Genomic DNA, 20,457 nt, shown 5'->3' with positions numbered 1-20,457 from the left:
GTGCTGGTGGAATTTGCACACTGGCCTTTATTGATGATTTCACTTCTGATGAATGCTGAGGTGTACAGGACAATTACGTGTGCTCAAATTCAACCAAATGTGTCAACTCATTGGACAACACTTCATCATTCAGGATGACATTAATCCTAAACGTAAGGCCAGAGCAACCAGAAAGATTTTCAGGATGCCGAGGTGGATTACCCTCAACTGTCCAGATCAGTCAGTATCACTGAGATTGACCTGCATTCCATTTGCAGAAATTTATGCAGAATTACGTGAGAGTAAGAAACAGAAAATCTGCACTTGTCCTGTATGTATAGTCTGGAAGTACCTGTACAGTTGAAGAGGATCTGTGTTTCCTTGTGGTCGTGGTGGACATCATGGTAGTAGTCTCACTGAAGGTGGTAGACATCTCTGGAGCCATTGCCGTCGTTCTGGCTGAACCTGGTACACTGGGCACATCCCCTACCAGCCTCACACTGCCATTAATCTTGATGTTAGGGTTGCCTTCAGCAGCCATGTTCAACACCTTGAGGCCGTTGTAGTAAAGGCCCGACAGCTGACCCTGAAACGGCCGGCCACGATCGCTACCACCAATTGCAACTGTTGCTTGAGTGTTGAAAATGGTTAGCTGCCGTCCTGGAGAAAACATCCAAAAAAGAAAAACATTTCAGCTGAAATTAGCACATTTTAATGCACTGTAAAAAAAAATAAAAAAAAATAAAAAAAAAATAAGCACACCCATGTGTCATGCAACACTAATGTGTTGAAAAGTTGAAAAGTATATAGTATTTAATTTGATGTACAGGTCAGATAAACCACACTGAACCTTTGTACAGCAAAAACTACTTGTGCCCACTGCATAAAAAATGAAAACAACATTACAGTATTCTCATTTTTGGCCAATGTTGTTTCTAATACAAATGCCCAAGGAATTGCCAAAACACTGCAGCATTGAAGATATATAATATTTGTCCATCCTGACTTCTGCTATCACTATGCCAGTTTTTTTCTGTAGCTGGCACAGATAGAGTCAGTGAGGCCTACAGCTGAGAGGGCTATGAGTATACTCATAGAATCTGGAGTTACAGAATGTAACCAACATTCTGTTTCGTAAATGCTTGGCTCTGTAAGTGCCATCACAATTTGGATAAGGAGGTAGTTGGATGTAGCCAATTTCCCAACTGTGACACTAGGTTTCACAAGTAGATACTATACAACAAGGCCAGAAATGCAAAGATAAATATGGCCAAGAGAAACATTATGGGCATTTACTAAGCAAGGAATTGGTGTAATGGATCTTGCCTACAGAGTGTTGATACTAATTCCTAATAATTAGATTTCTGACATCATGTTACTTCAACTCCATTTACTATACACTGATTTAGTTTACAGTTTAATGGTCCCTCTTCACATTCATTTCTAGCTGACATTTTAGCTCATATAAAATTCCATTTATAATTCCATTCATAGATTTACATTCATGTCCAGGAACACATGTTTTGGTGGTGGTTTTGCATGCGTTAATGTATCAGATAGGAGAGGGAGATTTCATTATCTTTAGACCTCTGAAATCAGACAGTTCATATAATCCTGAAATAGAGACAAATGGGCATGCGTCTAATCTTCTCATTCCAGATGTACAGATGAGATTTTTCACATTACATCAGAAAAGCGAGCATACATAGAAACATGTTTATTCGAAATTACCTTTCTCTTGTAGCCATTCTTCTACAGGTCTGGCATATTTGAAAGGAATTTTCTTATTGGCCATTTGATAGCGTTCAATGTCGCTGTTCCCTTTAAAGTTTAAAAAGACATTTATGAAGACATTTATTGATCATCAGGATCATGAAACGTGAGGGAAATATCACTTTCCCTCTAACATTTACAAAAGGTTAGGATGATTTTAGCTGAAGATTACATTTTGGTTACAACTGTTTTAGTCACAGAATAACTAGGGCTCATTCTCTTTGTCAACAAACACATTCACAATCATTCTCAGCATTATACCTCTTCACTTTGTATAGAGAGTGTGCACTGATGTCACATTTCATGTGAAACCACCTTGCTCACCTCACACAGCTGATTTACATAGCTTCAGCAACTCTTAAAAATATACACCACAATGTGTACACATTTGTTTTCTGTACAGGATGTTAAAATCATCCTATGTTATTTACTATATGTTGTTTTAAATCTTTATTTTTCCCTGCTGATGCTTCTGGCTGTATTTCAACCCCGGACGGTGAGTATGGTCACTACACAGGAAGTGACATCGAGCCCACTCAAGTTATTTACTGGAAACAGTTTTAGTTTAGGCATATTTCTGGAAAAATCTGAAAAACAAAAACAATGAGCCCTGAGTTTAATAAAATACACAAAAAAGTAGTATTTGCTAATGTTTTTGTGTATCATATGATTCAGAGTAAACTTCTGCACACTTATTGCACATTATTGTAACATGGTGCATAACGGGACATGGCACCACACAATACACAACACAAAGGTGTATAGCCATACATAATCTACAGTTCACTGGACAGCATGTGCATTTATGGGCCTACAAGTGGAATCTGCACGGAGGTACAAATGTAGATCTAAAATGAGAATTCTTTATAGTAACTTTTGCCCACAGCTCACACATGGTACACAGGTGTGCCACAACTACAGTAGATTCTACGTTACAAGTAGAATGTCAGGATGCAGCAGAGGTTTTGCCACAATTTCACATTTTGTGCACTTTGTCACACTGGGCAAAAGTGACATCAGCATAAACAGGAAACAGAAACAATGCAATATTGCATCTTCTCAACAACACGGTCTGGAACAGCAACAAGTGAAACAGGTTTGTTGTACGTAGTTTGAAGCTGACAGGGCAACGTTTTGGAGGAATCGGATGAAAGTACGTTGCTAGGACTGATGGAAGGCAAATTTTATTTTTAAAAAATACCTTGATGGAAGCTTCGATGAAAGCAGGGTTTTGTGCAAATTGTACAAAAAAAGATTTTGCATACCAGCACTTCAACCCTACGGTGCCATCTAAATGCAAAGCATGTTGCAGTGAGCATAGAAAGCGCCGCAGTACGGACAAGATGTGTCGGCGGCCCAAACTTTTTTTTTTTTTCTGTTTTTTTAGCATTTAAAGTCAATACTGTTCTGAAAAAGTACCTCAAGTACTTACAGTGGCGCTTTAACTTTAGGTCTGTTCAGATTTGGCCAGAGATATTTTCTTTCTTTTTCTACTGTTTTGAATTGAAATGCAATTTGATTTAATCATCCACAAAAATCCATTTAACTTAAAAAATGTTGCTTTTTGGGGCAAGTATTGTTATGCGATTAAAATGTGATTAATTGCGATTAATTAATTACAAAGCCTCTATTTAATTAGATTTTTTTTTTTAATCAGTCCCACCCCTAATAACAAAGTATGTGATGTATATGAAGGTAGTGAGAAGGTGCAACATCAGGTTATGAAAGGTACATAGAGAATACCCACTGCAATTAATGAAACAAAAGCAGAACTCACTTAGATCAAACACTTTGCTCATGCCATCTAGATTAATGGCATGCTGATGAACAAACATGTTTATGTTCATATTTAAAAGAAAAATGTGAAATAAAAACAATAAATCAACAGCAGAAGACAGCAAAGTAATTAAACTGATAAACGTAAGAAGGCCAGACCCCGGTTCTGGGCTGCCCTCTTGAGCCTGTGGAGGTGGTGGGTGATCGGAGGATGATAGGAAAGCTGTCATCCCTGATGGAAAACCAATCCCCCCTGTTGTTTGAAAGAGCGTTACCACAGGCCCTTCCTTCCTGCTGCTGTGAGGCTGTACAACCAAGCCTGCTCCCAGTAGACCACACACATATACTACTGTATTTAATTTGCTATTTTTTGTATTTATTTGGTGTTTTACTTTTTTATCTCTTGTGCACAATGTCCGTTGGACTGTGTGCTGCTGCAGCACTGCAGGTTACCCCACCGTGGGATAATATAAAGGATTCTTATCTAATCTTATCTTTTTAGACCATGAGAGCAGAGGATGTGAGTGATGGATCACAATATATATTTAACTGCTAATACGCAGTGAATGTCAAGGAGAATTCCCAGACAGCATTAGTCTTTAAGATGAACATCCCACTGGTAGAGTATTCCACACGCGCTGATGACAGACCTGCACTTGCATATTAATGAGTGGGTGAGCTCATTTCCACTATCCAGGAGATCAGGTATTACTTTGACATTGGCTTTCATAATAGGACAAAAGCACTGATTGTGTAGCAGAAGGACCTCATGTGTATTAAGAACCCCACTTTAAGGAGGTGGGAGAATCCCTTGCAGCCGGGAGGACTGGAGCCAAAACTCCCTCCTAGAATTGGACCAGTCTGACTGAGTCCTCAGACTGGAGATCTGCTTGTCCACTCAGCTTGCTCATCAATTGATTGAAGCAACAAAGCTGTTTGACTGAACAGAAGCTCAGAAAGTGGGCACAATGAACCCAAAGAACAACCTGTTTCAAAATATTCCGCGAGATAAGTGACGTGCAGTGCTAAGGAGAGTGTCCTCTCCTTAGAGAGTGTCCTCTCCTTAGCATTGCACCAGCCTATGAGCACCTTACTACTTCCGCTTGGTGAAAAGATTGTGAGAGGACTGCACTGTTCATCACATTGCTATCTAGGCCAAGCACCTGGAAATGCTGCCAAAAAGTTGAATACGCGTAAGCCCCTCCAATGAAGAGGGTCACATTAAGTTACAGGACCTTAAACTCAAAGACCCAGAACAATATGTCTGTTACGCTTGTCTAGAACACACCATTGCTAGAACCCCAGGGTGCCAATCACACATGGAAAAATGGTGCAGTGACGCCAAGCACTTAAGCCAGTGACGAAGCAGGGTGTCAGGCAAGGGCACAAGTGTGGATTCTGTGTGACTTTTATCTACAGCATACTGATGCTAAGTCTCACGTAGGGACTGAATTTGACTGCATTTTTGAAGTAAAAGTCAAATAAGTATTCTATAATGGATTGATAACAATGTCCTTCACCAAATCAAGACATATCAACATGTCACACATCATTTCCAACCTTACAATTGTAAATTATAATATTATAATAAAATAATAATCTTTCCAATAGCTTCCATTTAATATATTCATCCCTATTTACTATTCTTTGGGATTTCTTCACCTATTATCCTCCTGCCTTACAACCCACAAACAATTCCTCACAGGAACTGGACTTCCATGATAAGAGCTATCCATCAAGCCCATCTCAAGACAAAAAACAAGGTCGGGCTCTCTCATATTTTGATTCACTTATACTTTGTATATAACCATTCAACTTAAAAACTATAGACAATGTCCACTTCACTGCTTATGTCGTCTCCATTGCCTGTCCAAGCAGGTTGCATTAAAAAACAGCAACACAGCTTTGCTGTCAGAGTGGGCCTTGGAAAGTGTGAAAGAGGTGAGAGTGTGGGGGCTGAGAGAGGCTGCACAAGCAACCATCTTCTGCCAAGCCGTGTTGTTTCTAAATGCTACTTCTCTCGAGGATGAGATCTGGAGGACCTGGATTATCACAGGGAACTGTTGTTTTTTCTCTCATTTACAAACACACAGCAAACCACTACTGGCAGCAGAGTTTGCAGCAGTGCCAGTTCAAACATGGCTCACTATATCCTTTCCTCTATAGTCCCATGTTCCAAAGAGATCAACTTTCAGGCCTATTACCTGCTAGGACAATAAGGTTGGACATTTTTTGACGGGATTAATGTGAGGGGGGACATGCTCTTGAAATACAAGGTTATTACTCCTCACTTTTACATGTGGATCGATAGACAGGTTAGCCAGCACAGTGATAGCTTTATCTTTGTTGATGACAGTTAATGATTTGATTTATAAAATTGTAAGTTAGAGCTAAAAATCTCAGTGAGGGCCTGATTTATCCATAAACCTTTATTGAATCTACATGTAAAATGTGACTTTATATGTCTTATGTATATCAGTCACACTGTATTTCTCTGACTATTAATGTTTAGTTGCCCTGGGTTGTCTAAGCTGTATTGACTACTCAATGCAAGGAGAGCCATTGCCACACACTGCATGCTGCAGTTCCTGCAGGAGACCAACAGAGGTCTACAGAGTTCACAGATTACATAGGCGCACTGTGTTTAGTCAATTCACTGCTCAGGAATAAAAAAGGAAGCAGAACAAGTACAGAGGTAAATGACTGGGAAACAACAGTATGACTGTACAGACTAACAATATATTTATACACATTCTTCTGCACAGAGTGTTCAAATGCTCAAAAGAACAAATTCAACAGACTCTTCTGGCACGCGCTTCTGAAGCAGATGCTGTCCAGTGACCTATTCAGCTGTATTAGAATGGCATAATCCCATTGTTACAGCCCACAATAATAGCAATAGACTCACTGCCCTGGTTAATGCATTTGTGTTGTACCTGTAGGGAAATGCTCATTGATCGACCAGTTATCCACCTGCAGCGTAGCATTGCCACCATTCCTGGTGAAACGGACAACATGATACTTCCCATCATTCACTGGGGTACTACTTTCCTCCACGCCGATATCCACCGTGCCAATGTTGAACGTGACTCCAATTTTGCCTTGTTGCTGAAATGAGAAGACACAATTATTACAACACTAAAACACTGATAGATTTGCTTTTTTCGTTTCTTTTGTTTTGTTTTTATTGTGGAATATTAGATTGCTTCAGACTAATACTACTAATGTGACTTTATAAATAAACTCTGCATACATCGATCAGGCATAACATTATGACCACCTTCCTAATATTGTGTAGGTCTCCCTTGTGCCTCCAAAAACAGTTGTGACTCATCAGACAATGGACATGGGCCTTCTGAGGGTGCCCTGTGGTGTCTGGCAACAGAATGTTGTTAGTGGGGGCCTTTGGGTCCTATGGGCTGAGGGGAGGGGCCTCTGCGGATCATCTCACAGATACTTGATCAGTTTGGGATCTAGTCAATTTGGAGGCCAGGTCAACACCTTGTGCTGTTCTTCATGTTTTTTGAGTTGTTCCTAAACCATTTTTGTGTGTGTGTCTGTGTCAGGCTGCATCCTGCTGGGGATGGCTGCTGCCATCAAGGAGTGTCATTGCTATGGGGTGGGGGTGCCTGGTCTGGTCTAGGTCGGTGCTGCATGTCTAAGTAACATCCACATGAATGCCAGGTCCAAAAGTTTCCCAGCAGAACACTGTTATTTACTTCTCCTGTCAGTGGTTTTAATGTTGTGGCTGATCGGTGTATGAATGTGAGCATTAGCTGTCAAATTCAGGACATAGAGAATAATAATAAATAATAATAATACATTTTATTTATAATGCACTTTACATCAAAGATCTCAAAGTGCTACAGGTTAAAAAGAAGAAGAAAAGGTTTAAAAAATAAAATAAAATAAAAAAAAAGCTTGAAATGCCTGCGTGTAATACCGATTGTGATTATTTTCCTACATGGAAATGTTGTTTTAGTTGGGTAGTATGGTTACCCTGTCTTGATTTGTGTAATCAGCATAATGGCAGAGTTAGTGCATATTCCAGACATCATCCATCATTCATTCACATTCATCATGTGTTGCATCTAGCAGGGGAGCAGCAGCAGCAGATCAGTGCTCAGTGTGTGTGAACACAGGAGGTTATGTGCATAACGTGCTGGAAAATGTCAGAATAATAAAGAAATAATGCATTTGAAATGATACATTTTTTTTTTGGAAAGTTTGAAACAGTTTTGACAGATGTTTGAAAGTCTGAAAAGGTCTCTAAAGTGAAGTTTCAAGCTGGGACGTAATATGAATACCGTAGGAAGACAGATTTTTGGCATTATGCCAAAGGTTTGCTCTCTTTTAACAGCATGCTTCTTGAGTCTGTTTTGTCAATCTATTATGGGAAGTGAATAATGCAAATGTTCTACAGTATACAGTCTGAGTTACCTGGTGTATCCTCTAGTCTAGTGGAATCTAACACAAGTAATCAGGATCTGACTTACAGTTATTTATTTATTTGCTTAGTTTAAGCTGGAATCTGTATTAAATCCATCTACGATGGTGAATAATATAGATGTTTTTAGTGAGGATTAAGGAATAGCAAAATAGACCAAGTAAACTGCTGTTTGATTGCATGTATTCATTTTTCTTCTTCTTTTACTAGCAGTGAAACTCCACACACTGATCGCCTTGAGTATCATCAGGTCACACAGCTCACAGACAGCTCACTACAACAAAAAAAACATGTGTGTGAACTTACTATGTGCAGCATGAGGTAGTCCCCCAGGCCTGGTGCACTGTCAATTCTGACCAGGATGCCATCTTTCAGGGAGGTGCTGAAGCCGACGGTCAGTCTGTCCGTTCTGGTGCTGGGCCTCTCGTTAGCTGGCCAGTTGAATGTAATGAGGCCTCCTCCTTTTCCAAAGATGTACGTTGTACCAGCTGAACAGAAGAGAAAGTGGAAGCAATAATTAATTATGAACTTTTTAACTAACACAAGGACAACATCTCTGCAGCTCTTCTACTGGGGTGCAAGTGTTCCAGCCTGGGTCAGCCATTTGCTTGTGAAGATTCTATTATTCAGGTTTTCTTCCTTTCACTGATTTTTAATATTTTCTTCCAGGTTCTCTTCCTATTCCTAACATGTGGAAATCAAAATTTGTGACCCATTTAAGAAAGCTAGAGACATTTCCTTTGTGAACAATTCTAGACCTATCTGTAAACTATCTTGAAATGGTTCTGAGCAACCAAGTGGGAGAACATTTCCATGCTATTGCAGCGGTGATGATCTCATGGTAGCTCTGGATAAGAAGCACAAGTTCCAATGCAAACAATATGCACAATATTCTCTGCATTTAACCTATCCCATTTGTTCACACTGCAGTGTGTACACTCGGGGCAGTGGACAGGGGGTTAAGAGCTTGCTCAAGGCACCTCACCTCAGCCATGGACATGGGGGTATGCGACCTGTGAGCCTACCGTCTCAAAGGTGCTTCTCTAATCGCTACTCCACGGCTTCTATGTAAGGAAAATAATGGGCCCATTTCAAGCTTGCTTATTATTTTTCTTTTGTAAGTGCCCCAAAATGTCTGTGCTTGGTCCAGTTTAACTGTCTTTGGAAAGGAATACACATAAAGCATTTGGAGAAACAAATGTCAAGAAATACAAAGCAAGATAGCCGACCTCGTAATGTTGCTTTGAGCGTAACGCAAATATTGCTCGAATGCTGTTTCACATATGAGCTAATTAAAGATATTTGCATGGCAACCACTTTCCATTGTTTTGCCTTTTTAAATAAGACACGATGGTCATTGTGTTATTCTGGTGAGCCACTGATGCGTGTTCCTTATGTTTGTGTACAGTGTGAGAGGCTTTAGAGTAGACACTGTTATACACTATAGTGCTTCCCATGATTCCACCAAGCGCAACGCTGCGGCCGATGCTCTCACACTGCACAAAAACACTATTTGACACACACAAACAGGCGCAGGCTAGCTAATGCTAATGAGCAGGCCCGGACGGATGAGACCATTCTTTGCTGAAGCAGATAATGCCAGTCACAATGGCACTTTGTTGCCAGAGCCAAAAACCCCCACCCTTGCCTCTCAACCCAAGCTGCTTTACCCTGTACAAATTAGGGCCCTCGTGAAAACATTGCCCCCCCCAACCCATGATCCTGCTGAAAAACAGTTTATTCACCTCCTAATACAATATGCTAATGCTGTGTGGGTGTACCAATTTCAGCTGCATACTCTCTCTGCTATTCCTCTAAATGACTGCCCACCTGCAAGCCAAAAAGTGAGAAACGGAAATCTGCTCATGCCTTTGCCCCTAAGGATAAAACACAATATGCAGAACTGTGTGTTGTGGTTGTATTGTTTTGCTGTCAGGGTTTAACACAGAGAACTACAGGGTTGCGGCATACTAGTGTTGGTATACAGGAGCTTGCACTGCACATGTTTTGTTTTGCTTACAAAAAAAGAGGGTGTGTGCACAATCCAAAAACTACAATCACAGATAGCACAGACCATGATGAACAGGAACTATTGTTTTCTCAATTCCATTTCAGAACTGTTGTAGAGATTGGCACATGGAGCAATGGTTTTTAACCTGGGGATCACGTGAGTCACATGATGGGGGTAGAGAGGAGCTCCCAGGGGATTAAGGGACTAAAATAAACCAACTGAGCCGAGCTGTTCTAACACCATCCGTCCTGCCACATCCCTATTAAATGGCATCATGCACTTCATCAGACAACTCAGTTTTAGCTCTGCCATAACTAACTTGTTGTCACTTTGTTACGGTTACTGAAACCACTCGTTAGAACAGTGGTGTGAAGTGATCTTATAATACGTATCATGTCCAACTTTGAAGCAGATGGGTTACAGCAGCAGCCAGGTTCCACTCTTGTTTGCCAAGTGTGTAGCCTTATCGATCTCAAGACATGTATCAATTTCTCCTGTAAGCATAAAATGGGAGGCATTAGTGTTCACAGTCTGATTCAATCTTGTTTCGTTAGGCCAGGCTTCTGTTGTAAAGGGAGTGGAAAGGTTTTCTCTGACACTTTGGGTACCATAATACCAATCAATTATGGTTTGACTGTATCTGGTAATTGATACGGAATCTGGTATTGTTGCTGATCATGTGCACCCCTTTACGTTTGACGTGTACCATCTTGTCTGAAACAGGTTTCAAGAATATGACAATAAGGGGACTTTGACTGCCTCTTCAATCACAGTATCGGAATAGAAATGAATGTGCAGCAGACTGATCTGCAGAAATTGTAAAGCAGTCATGTCCAAATGGAGCAGAATCAGAAATGTTTCCTACATCCTGTGGAATCCAGGCACAAAGAAGGTTGGTTTGGAGAGAAGAGAGAGGCTCTACCCAGTAATAGTACAAAGCCTCCAATAAAACGCTCAGTGAGTGTAGATAACGATGACGCTAGGTGGATGGAGGCTTTGGCTTTTTTTTTTTTTTTTACCAGATTTAGAAGGTTCAACTCTACTCCACAAAATGAAGTTACTAAAAGGGACCTACTGTGTGTTCAAGTTCTGTGCACAGTGCTGCCTCTCTGTCTCGTTTTATGCTGTGATTGCTCCGTTAAAACCAGCTCTGGATGAACAGTTAAAACACGCTTTTTTTTCACACATCCAACAGTTTCTCACACCACCAGTGTCAACTGATGTGACAAGGTTGTCATATCACACATCACAAATTTTAACCATGTTTCCAAGTGATCTCTGGTAAATACAAAACTACCTGACAGCTACGTAGCACTACTATGTGACTATTATTAAGCAGGCAGACAACTTTACTGTAACATAACAGATATTGTTAGCTATAGAGAAAAGAAAACAGAAAACACTGAGTTTGAATTGAATTATAGTGCTCCAGCAGGAAGTTTATCAGTGTGGACGCAAGTAGACCACCCAAAGCACTTCGGGAGTTGTCTCACTGTATTTTAATTTGTACTAGGGCAGTGCCACATAAATATTAAAATAAAAAATTTGTTTAGGGGGGAATATATTCCATTACCAATCAACTTGCAATGACATCTATTTAACAAGTTGCCTGCTCATATTTCTAGATAGTCAATAACACATTGCTTAATTACTAAATTGCTTTACCAATTGGTTTATGTGGCAATATAAACACCGGTTGGATTAAACTATATAAGCAATGCTTATATATATATATATATATATATATATATATATATATATTTCCTGTGTTTATTTTCTTCATTTTATTTTAGTTTTATTTAGTTGTTTAAGACCTTCATTGCTCGGTGTATTCATCGCTTGCCTTGACTCTGGAATCTTGAATGTTACCAGGTCCTTGGCAACAAAAGAATCATATTCCGGCAAGAATCAGAACGTTATTTATCTCTGATATGCAACTTGTTTTGGTTGGTTAAGGGTTAGGGTCATAGTTTTGATTAAACAGAAATAATCTCTGCCCAAGGTTCTGAACCCTGCACAGCCACACAGCACGGTTTCCTTTGTCAGGAGGGGACGTATCTACATGATGAGTGAATGCATTATTTACAGCCCTCAAATCAACTGAGTGCATTGTTGCATGTGAGGTAGTTTATAGCCTGGGTGTTCCCATACTGCTTTGCGCGCGATTTCATTCTCGCTGCAAAAGCAGTCTGGAAACCATCGCCCATATTTTCTCCTGAGATAGGGAACCAATCACAGAACGGGGGGGGCAGCAAGACGACGACGACGTCTATGCGCGACACCGAAGCTTGTAGTGTGTTAATCCAACATGGCAGCGGACCTAACGTTACCGTTCGATGCAGCCTTAGACAGTGTTTTAAGTAGCTTAGAACGCAAGTTTATTTTAAAAAAAGAGTAACGTTTGGCGTTGAAAGACTTCATTGCCAAGAAGGTGTGTTTGCTCTGCTACCAACAGGCTTTGGCTATGAATCGCGCGCAAGGCAGCATGGGAATTACCAGGCGCATTTGATAGACATTCGTAGCGCCCAATAAACGGCTCTAGGCATTTGTAAAACCACGCCTCAAATACGAGAAAATAAACACGTAGTTTCCAGACCAGCATCTCATTGAGATGTGCAGTCGCGTCAGCCAGGCTAGGTAGTCTAGTGAATGTGACCACATTTAAACACTGTACTGGTGACTATGGAGGCCAGAAGGGGACTGAACAGGGGTGCGAGAGGCTGTTAAAAAAGACAGCTGCTTTACCTCTTGTAAATAATAAACATGTAAAGTGTAGCAAATCACGTAAAGTGAAAGGATAGGAGTCCACCTGTGGCAAGCTAAATGGATTGAACATACACTATATTACCAAAAGTATTCGCTCACCCATTCAAATGATCAGAATCAGGTGTTCTAATCACTTGGCCTGGCCCCAGGTGTATAAATTCAAGCACTCAGGCATGCAGACTGTGAAACAAGACATTTGTGAAAGAATGGGCCGCTCTCAGGAGCTCAGTGAATTCCAGCGTGGAACTGTCATAGGATGCCACTTGTGCAACAAATCCAGTCGTGAAATTTCCTCGCTCCTAAATATTCCACAGTCAACTGTCAGCTCTATTATAACAAAATGGAAGCGTTTGGGAAAAACAGCAACTCAGCCACGAAGTGGTAGGCCACGTAAAGTGACGGAGAGGGGTCAGCGGATGCTGAAGCGCATAGTGCAAAGAGGTCGCCGACTTTCTGCACAGTCAATTGCTACAGAGCTACAAACTTCATGTGACCTTCAGATTAGCCCAAGTACAGTACGCAGAGAGCTTCATGGAATGGGTTTCCATGGCCGAGCAGCTGCAGCCAAGCCACACATCACCAAGTGCAATGCAAGGCGTCGGATGCAATGGTGTAAAGCACGCCGCCACTGGCCTCTAGAGCAGTGGAGACGCGTTCTCTGGAGTGATGAATCACGCTTTACCATCTGGCAATCTGATGGACGAGTCTGGGTTTGGAGGTTGCCAGGAGAACGGTACATTTCAGATTGCATTGTGCCAACTGTGAAATTTGGTGGAGGAGGAATTATGGTATGGGGTTGTTTTTCAGGAGCTGGGCTTGGCCCCTTAGTTCCAGTGAAAGGAACATTGAATGCTTCAGGATACCAAAACATTTTGGACAATTCCATGCTCCCAACCTTGTGGGAACAGTTTGGAGCGGGCCCCTTCCTCTTCCAACATGACTGTGCACCAGTGCACAAAGCAAGGTCCATAAAGACGTGGATGACAGAGTCTGGTGTGGATGAACTTGACTGGCCTGCACAGAGTCCTGACCTGAACCCGATAGAACACCTTTGGGATGAATTAGAGCGGAGACTGAGAGCCAGGCCTTCTCGACCAACATCAGTGTGTGACCTCACCAATGCGCTTTTGGAAGAATGGTCAAAAATTCCTATAAACACTCTCCTCAACCTTGTGGACAGTCTTCCCAGAAGAGTTGAAGCTGTAATAGCTGCAAAAGGTGGACCGACATCATATTGAATTCTATGAGTTAGGAATGGGATGGCACTTCAGTTCATAGAATGAGTAAAGGCAGGTGAGCGAATACTTTTGGTAATATAGTGTACATTTAGAAGACACATACCATGTATCTATATACTGATCACAGTTCACAGTTCATGTCAGGTCAAAAACCAAGCAGCGGAGTCAAAAGGAACTCTCTGTAAACATACCCAACCGCAGTGATGCATTGGTAGCGTCAAGAACATAAAACCAATACTCAAGTTTTGTGTGTTCCCAGGGGCACATTGTAATTGGTACAGCGTTTTTTTACTTATTGGTACTCAAGGTGTTTAACAGTCACAAGAAAACTTCAGCCAATTCGTTAGCACACACACCACGCTAACCCACTCTACTTACTGAGTCAGAGTCGTTAAAAGGAAGGAGTTTAAAACTGGCAGGACTCATCCTGAATGTTAGCTGTCATTGCTAAAACCAGTAATCCAGAGGGATGGGCCTTGGTCCTCTGCAGAGATGTGTGAACCTGCCAGAAGGACCACTATCTCAGCAGCAGTCCACGAATCCTGACATTTTGGTACAGTGGCCAGATGGAAGCACTGGAGATTAAACTGCATATGACAGCGTTTAAGGTATAGGCCCCCAACCACAGGGTACTGGAACGGCTGTTGAGGTGCAATCTACCAATCAGCCGTAACATTGTGACCACCGAGAGGTGAAGTGATTAACACTGACTGTCTTCTGCTCTCCAACAGACAAGCCCCTGTAGCTTGAATAGCTGAAGAAGTTGCTTTGCGTATGGGGCTGTGTAGTTGTGTAGCCGCAGAGGAGTCAGGGTGTCATGGTGACCCCTGCACACTGCTGCAAGCGCAGTGGATTCCAAAGGTCCTCAAAGGTTCCAAAGACACCTAACCTCACTGTCACATTTGACAATTTTTCCCTGCAGTTGAGTAAGACAGCAGATTTTTGTTGGATTTTAGTTATTTCAGACTGTGTCATAGTCTTTTTAGGGCCTATGATTGTGCTATGTTGTGCTGTGCTGTTCGCCGAGATGCTCATTATCAGCAGCATTATTTACGAGGCCTAATCTCCATTGCTTGAGATTATAGCTATTCTTGCTGACAGGTGTGTACATGGAAGACTTTGATACATTACATCAACTGGCTGAGATGACACACTGTGAATGAATAACTGTTTATTAAAAAGGGGACTTGATGTGATGTTTTTTATTTTATTTATTTTAGGACCGTCCCAGTCATTTTGATAATGACCCCAACCAAGCGGGTTGTCCATGAACCAGAGGGTTAGCGGTTCGATCCCCGGAATGTGCCACATGCCGAAGTGTCCTTGAGCAAGACACTGAGTGTGAATGTGTGAGTGCTTGTGTGAGCGAATGGGTAGATGTGTCTGTGACTGTGAAGCGCTTTGAGTACCAATAGGTAGAAAAGCGCTATATAAAAGCAAGGCCATTTACCATCTTATACATACGATGGGGTACAACGGTCTGAGGCCACATCGATAATGTAAATCTGAACATTTTAAAACATAATAAGTTCTGAATTATAAAATAAAGAGGGCGACTTGCAGCTATTGTTCCCCTGCAATAACTATGCTTATGCCTCTGGTTTCCAGAAGAACATTGTTCACTAAGTAGCACTGATTTAGTGGGAGACATGTCATCAGAACAAAGTGAAAGTGTCAGAGGATAGGTTGTTGTACAAAGAGGGTATTTCTTCGTATCAAATTATGACTACTACTGACTACTTTTTAGCTCAGTAGTTTTTTAAGGGAGCATGGTGCTTCACAAGACTTTGTGTAGATCAGCTGTGACCAAAGCAGGCAGATTAAGTACAAGTGATCACGCCACCAGAAGATCAACACGATCAAGAAAGAAAAGCAACAGGTACTTATTTGACAAAATAAAAAATGCAAAGCTCCAAACAGTGAATCTGTCAGGAGAAGCATAATAACTTCTCAAACCTCAAGGAGAGAAATAATGGTGGGGGTGGGCTACGACATAGCAGCATTTTACAATAGATGGGGAAAAAAAAGTCCCATTTAGTGATAAAAAAAAAAAAAAGCCTTTGTGTGTCTTTGAATAACCACTTGAGGACAAAAGAAGACCAAGGACTTCTGACTGTGACGTACTTTCACTGATCGTCTATATCCCACTTTGAAGACCTGAGCCTGAATGCTGCTGCAAACATATACTAAGATATTCTGAAATCCATGTACATTTTCACTCAAATTGTATATTAGAATTTGTAATGAAAATTTTTATGATGTATTATAAATGAATGTGCGTGTTGTTGTGTGTTGATTGATAAAATTATTAACGCTGAGTATGACACCTGACATTTCGTAACCCCCATATTAGTAAGCCTCATAGAAATATTTGACTTGTCTTTAGGCAGGTTTTAGTTTACTAAATTTCTAAATTTAATAAGTTTACTAAATTTCGTATGTCTAAAAATGATACTAATGTCTTTGCTGATGTTATACAATTATATGGTGCATGTTAGATTTCACTCTAACATATGTTTCACCATGGCAAGAGAACATTTAATATTTTCGGAAGATGGGGATGACTTGCATGATGTGTTGTTCCCTCATCATTCTTATTTCGTAAAACTTTAACTGGTAGATTTGAACTAAATTACTTTTCTGTCTTTTTTTCTTGTTTTTTGATGACTGAAATTTACAAAATGTTCCATGCAATATTTCATCTGAGCATCCTGAAAGTTTTGCCACTCACCATGACCACCCTTCAGTGACGCCGGAGACCTGTATATGGAGACGGGTGGAGAGGAGTGGTGCCTCGTCACATGCGGGTGTTGCTGCTCAGGGTAAGCATAAGAGGCTGTTGCCACAGGAGGTCTGTTCAAAGAGTTTTCCAACTTCCCAGACAGGGAAGAGCTCTGCTTCGCAGACGCAGCAACACATCCGAGAATAAGCCACCCTATCCAGGCACTGTGATAGAGGGCAACCAGTCCAGGGGCTTGGCATGAACCCCTTTTCATGGGTCCCCGTAAATGTAAAGCATCAATGGGACACATGATGGCCAAACAGTTCAGACATACACCAAGACACAGTTCGAAAGAGCAAAAGTCTCATTAATGAGAAAAACTCAGAACAATAAAGACCAGCAGCCAATCTGTCTCTGATACTTCCAAACACTTCCAAGACATTACACTCACAAATACAGTCGGTTTAGTCAACCACTAAATAGACTGTCAGAGACACAGTATTTCCAATCTTCAAACAATCATGGCCTGTAAGAAGTCAGGATAGATGGACAGCACTTGCATCCTTCTCTATACTCAACTTGTGGCTGAGCTTGTGCAGCCATTCGTCAGCACAACGAAATTTCAAAGCCACAAAGCGAAGGACATCTGTCCACTGTCGGATCTTGCGCAGAATGACTTGGCCATAAAACCCGAATATTGTACATCCACTGGACCACTGACTGTCCACTTCTGCACGCTCCACTTGGTTTTGTTTCAGTGTCATTTCCTGAAGATTTAAGAATCCGTAAAATCACAGTATGTCAGCAATAAGAAAATTCCCTTTCTTTTGTGTGCCGTTGTCCAGTTCAGCATAGCGGCTCCTTTGATGTATGCTCAGTCTCGCCAGACGTGCCTTTCAGTGAAGAAGGCAGCAATGATCTGGATCCCAGAGCAGCTACAGCATGAGAGAGGAAGGGAGGGTGGGGCGGGATGGGATGGGGTGGCGACGGGTTGGAGGGGTGCTTAGAAGGTGCTGAGAGAGATAGCAAAGGTAAAAGAAAGGTGAGGATAAGAGAATGCAGAAGGAAATGGAAAGCTTGAAATAGTAGTCTGCTGTGAGTGTTGACAGAGGCAGTAATAAAGAAAAGAAAGATAAAGGGATGAACTTGAGTGGTAAGGACACGACTACATAAAGCAAGTGCGTACAATGTGAGGCAGAATGTAAATGAAAGAAGAGATAAAACAACAGTGACAGACGGAGCACAGACAGGGTAAAGAGAGAGACAGACTGAATGTTGACAGATTCTCCAGAGCTACGAGAGACCAGAATCTGAGAAGCACCTTAACTGTAACAATGTGTTTCTGAGCACATTGCTGAAATTGTACAACTACTAACAGACAGAGAGACGTCAGCTGTACTTTTTATTGCACAAAGCTCCAGTTTTTAAGCTGAGCCACGCCCTTGCCATTATGGCTCACTCTGCGGTCCTGCTTTTGAGATTTATCAGGAGTACAGACGTTGATTTCTCATCATCAGTGACCTTGGGTACATTTTTATTTACACATTTAATGTCATAAAAACCCTCAAATGTAATGCTGTTCTTTTCTAAATCTGTAACCAGGAAGAACACTCCCTATTGGTGGGATAAAAAGAAGGCGAGCAGATGGCACTCTCAGAAAGAACAAAGCTATCTGCATTCATTGTTGATGTGAACTATGTTAATGTATGGACTGAGCACAGAGTTTTCTGAGGAACTGAGATGTTGAGTAATGCAAGCAAAACATTGCTTCCATGTATTCCATTTGAAACAGATATTTAAATAATAATAATAATCTATTTACAGCCCTAATTAGTATATACTGTATATCAGGGCTATTCAATTACAAATTCAGTTGGGCCAGGGTTAACCCTAACCCCTTAAAATCAAGAAATGTAGCTGGGCAGACATCTTAGGCATCCAGTAAGCAACTGGTAATGACAAATTTCAAATGAATACAGATCCATGTAATGGAAAATATGCTAATACACTTTTAAATTTAGTAACATGACAAAGGCACCTCAAAGCGTGCATAAAAACACAATAACATAGCCATAATTGAACTGAAGGTAGCAAAACATTTTTTTCATTTAAAATTAAATAAATAGAATAAAAAAAATGAAATTGAAATTCTGTAAATAATTATTTTTTAGGCATATCTCAAAGTGCATAAAAGCAAAATGTACGCGGTTGTATTTCTCTGCCCAGACGCCTGTCGATCTCCCGCTCCATCTTACCCTCACTCGTGAACAAGATCCCGAGATACTTGAATTCCTCCACTTGAGGTAGGACCTCCTCCTCGACCCGGAGTGGGACCATACCCTCACACTTGGGGGTGCTGATTCTCATCCCAGCCACTTCACACTCGGCTGCGAACCGCCCCAGCAAGAGCTGTAGTTCGTTGTTCGATGAAGCTAGGAGGACCACATCATCCGCAAAAGGCAGCCCTGGCGGAGTCCAACCCTCAAAATTCCATCTCCCCTCTAGCACCCTAGCGAGTGAAGAGCTGGTCCATGGTTCCACATCCGGGACGAAAACCGCTTTGTTCCTCCTCGATCTGAGGTTCAACCATTGACCGGACCCTCTTTTTCAGCACCCTGGCATAGACCTTGCCAGGGAGGTTTGATCCCCCTATAGTTGGAAGATACATGCTCTGGTCCCCTTTCTTAAAGATATGGACCACCACCCCGGTCTGCCACTCCAGAGGCACTGCCCCCGATGTCCACATAATGTTACAGAGGCATGTCAACCAGGATCAGCCCTACAACATCCAGATCCTTAAAATACCCAGGGCAGATCTCATCCGCTTCCGGAGCTCTGCCGCCGTGGAGTTGTTTCACTACCTCTGTGACTTCTGTCCTAGACATTGGACTCTGTTTCCTCTATGGAATACGTGGGAGTTGAAGACTATCTTGACAGATTCTTCCACCAAGCGTTAGCAGCAGACCCTCACTATTCGTTTGGGCCTACCAGGTCTGCGTGGTGTCCTCCCCTGCCATCTGATCCAACTCACCACCAGGTGGTGATCAGTTGACAGCTCTGCTCCTCTCTTTACCCGAGTGTCCAGAACATACGATCACAGGTCAGATGATACGACTTTAAAATCAATCAACGACCTACGACCTAGGCCGTCATGGTGCCAAGAACACCGATGAACAACCTTGTGTTTGAACATGGTGTTAGTTATGGACAGACTGCAACTCGCACAGAAGTCCAATAACTGAACACCACTTGGGTTCAGAGCAAGCAGGCTGTTCCTCTCAGTCACACCCCACCAGGTCACACTGTCACTGTCCACATGAGCGTTGAAGTCCCCCAGCAGAGCAATTGAGTCCCCAGTTGGGGCGCAGTCCAGCGTCCGTCTCCAAAAAGGGTGGGCACTCTGAACTGCTGTTCGCCGCATAAGCGCAGACAACAGTCAGGACCCGCTCCCTGACCAGAAGGCACATGGAAGCAACCTTCTCCACCACCCGGGAGAACCCCAACATGCAGGCAGAGAGTCTAGGAGCAAGCAAGAATCCCACCCCAGCCCTCTAACTCTCACCTGGAGAAACTCCAGCAAGGAAGAGGGTCCATCCCCTCTCAAGGACTTCGGTTCCAGAGGTGAGGCCGACTATGTCTAGTCGATGTGCTCAACCTCTTCTACAAGATCCAGCACCTTGCCCGCCAGCAGTGATGGGAATAACGGCGTTAAAATAAACGGCGTTACAAACGGCGTTATTTTTTT

General features: G+C 41.9%; 1 protein-coding gene across 1 annotated transcript in view; it reads right to left on the bottom strand.

The window, feature by feature from the left end:
* LOC311505696 (neurexin-3a-like) overlaps nt 1-20,457 on the bottom strand; it is an 86,172-nt gene that overhangs the window by 11,927 nt on the left and 53,788 nt on the right. The window contains exons 13-15 of the mRNA XM_084569397.1: nt 8,282-8,463; nt 6,465-6,636; nt 332-639 (exon numbers count right to left, since the gene is read on the bottom strand). Coding sequence (XP_084425523.1) covers nt 332-639; nt 6,465-6,636; nt 8,282-8,463 — 662 coding nt within the window. The remainder of the gene's footprint in view (nt 1-331; nt 640-6,464; nt 6,637-8,281; nt 8,464-20,457) is intronic.

This window comes from Chelon labrosus, assembly GCF_963514085.1.
Source record: "Chelon labrosus genome assembly, chromosome: 20".
Classification (NCBI taxonomy): domain Eukaryota; kingdom Metazoa; phylum Chordata; class Actinopteri; order Mugiliformes; family Mugilidae; genus Chelon; species Chelon labrosus.
Note: the sequence above shows the minus strand (reverse complement) of the source record. Positions and strands in the feature narration are given on the sequence as shown.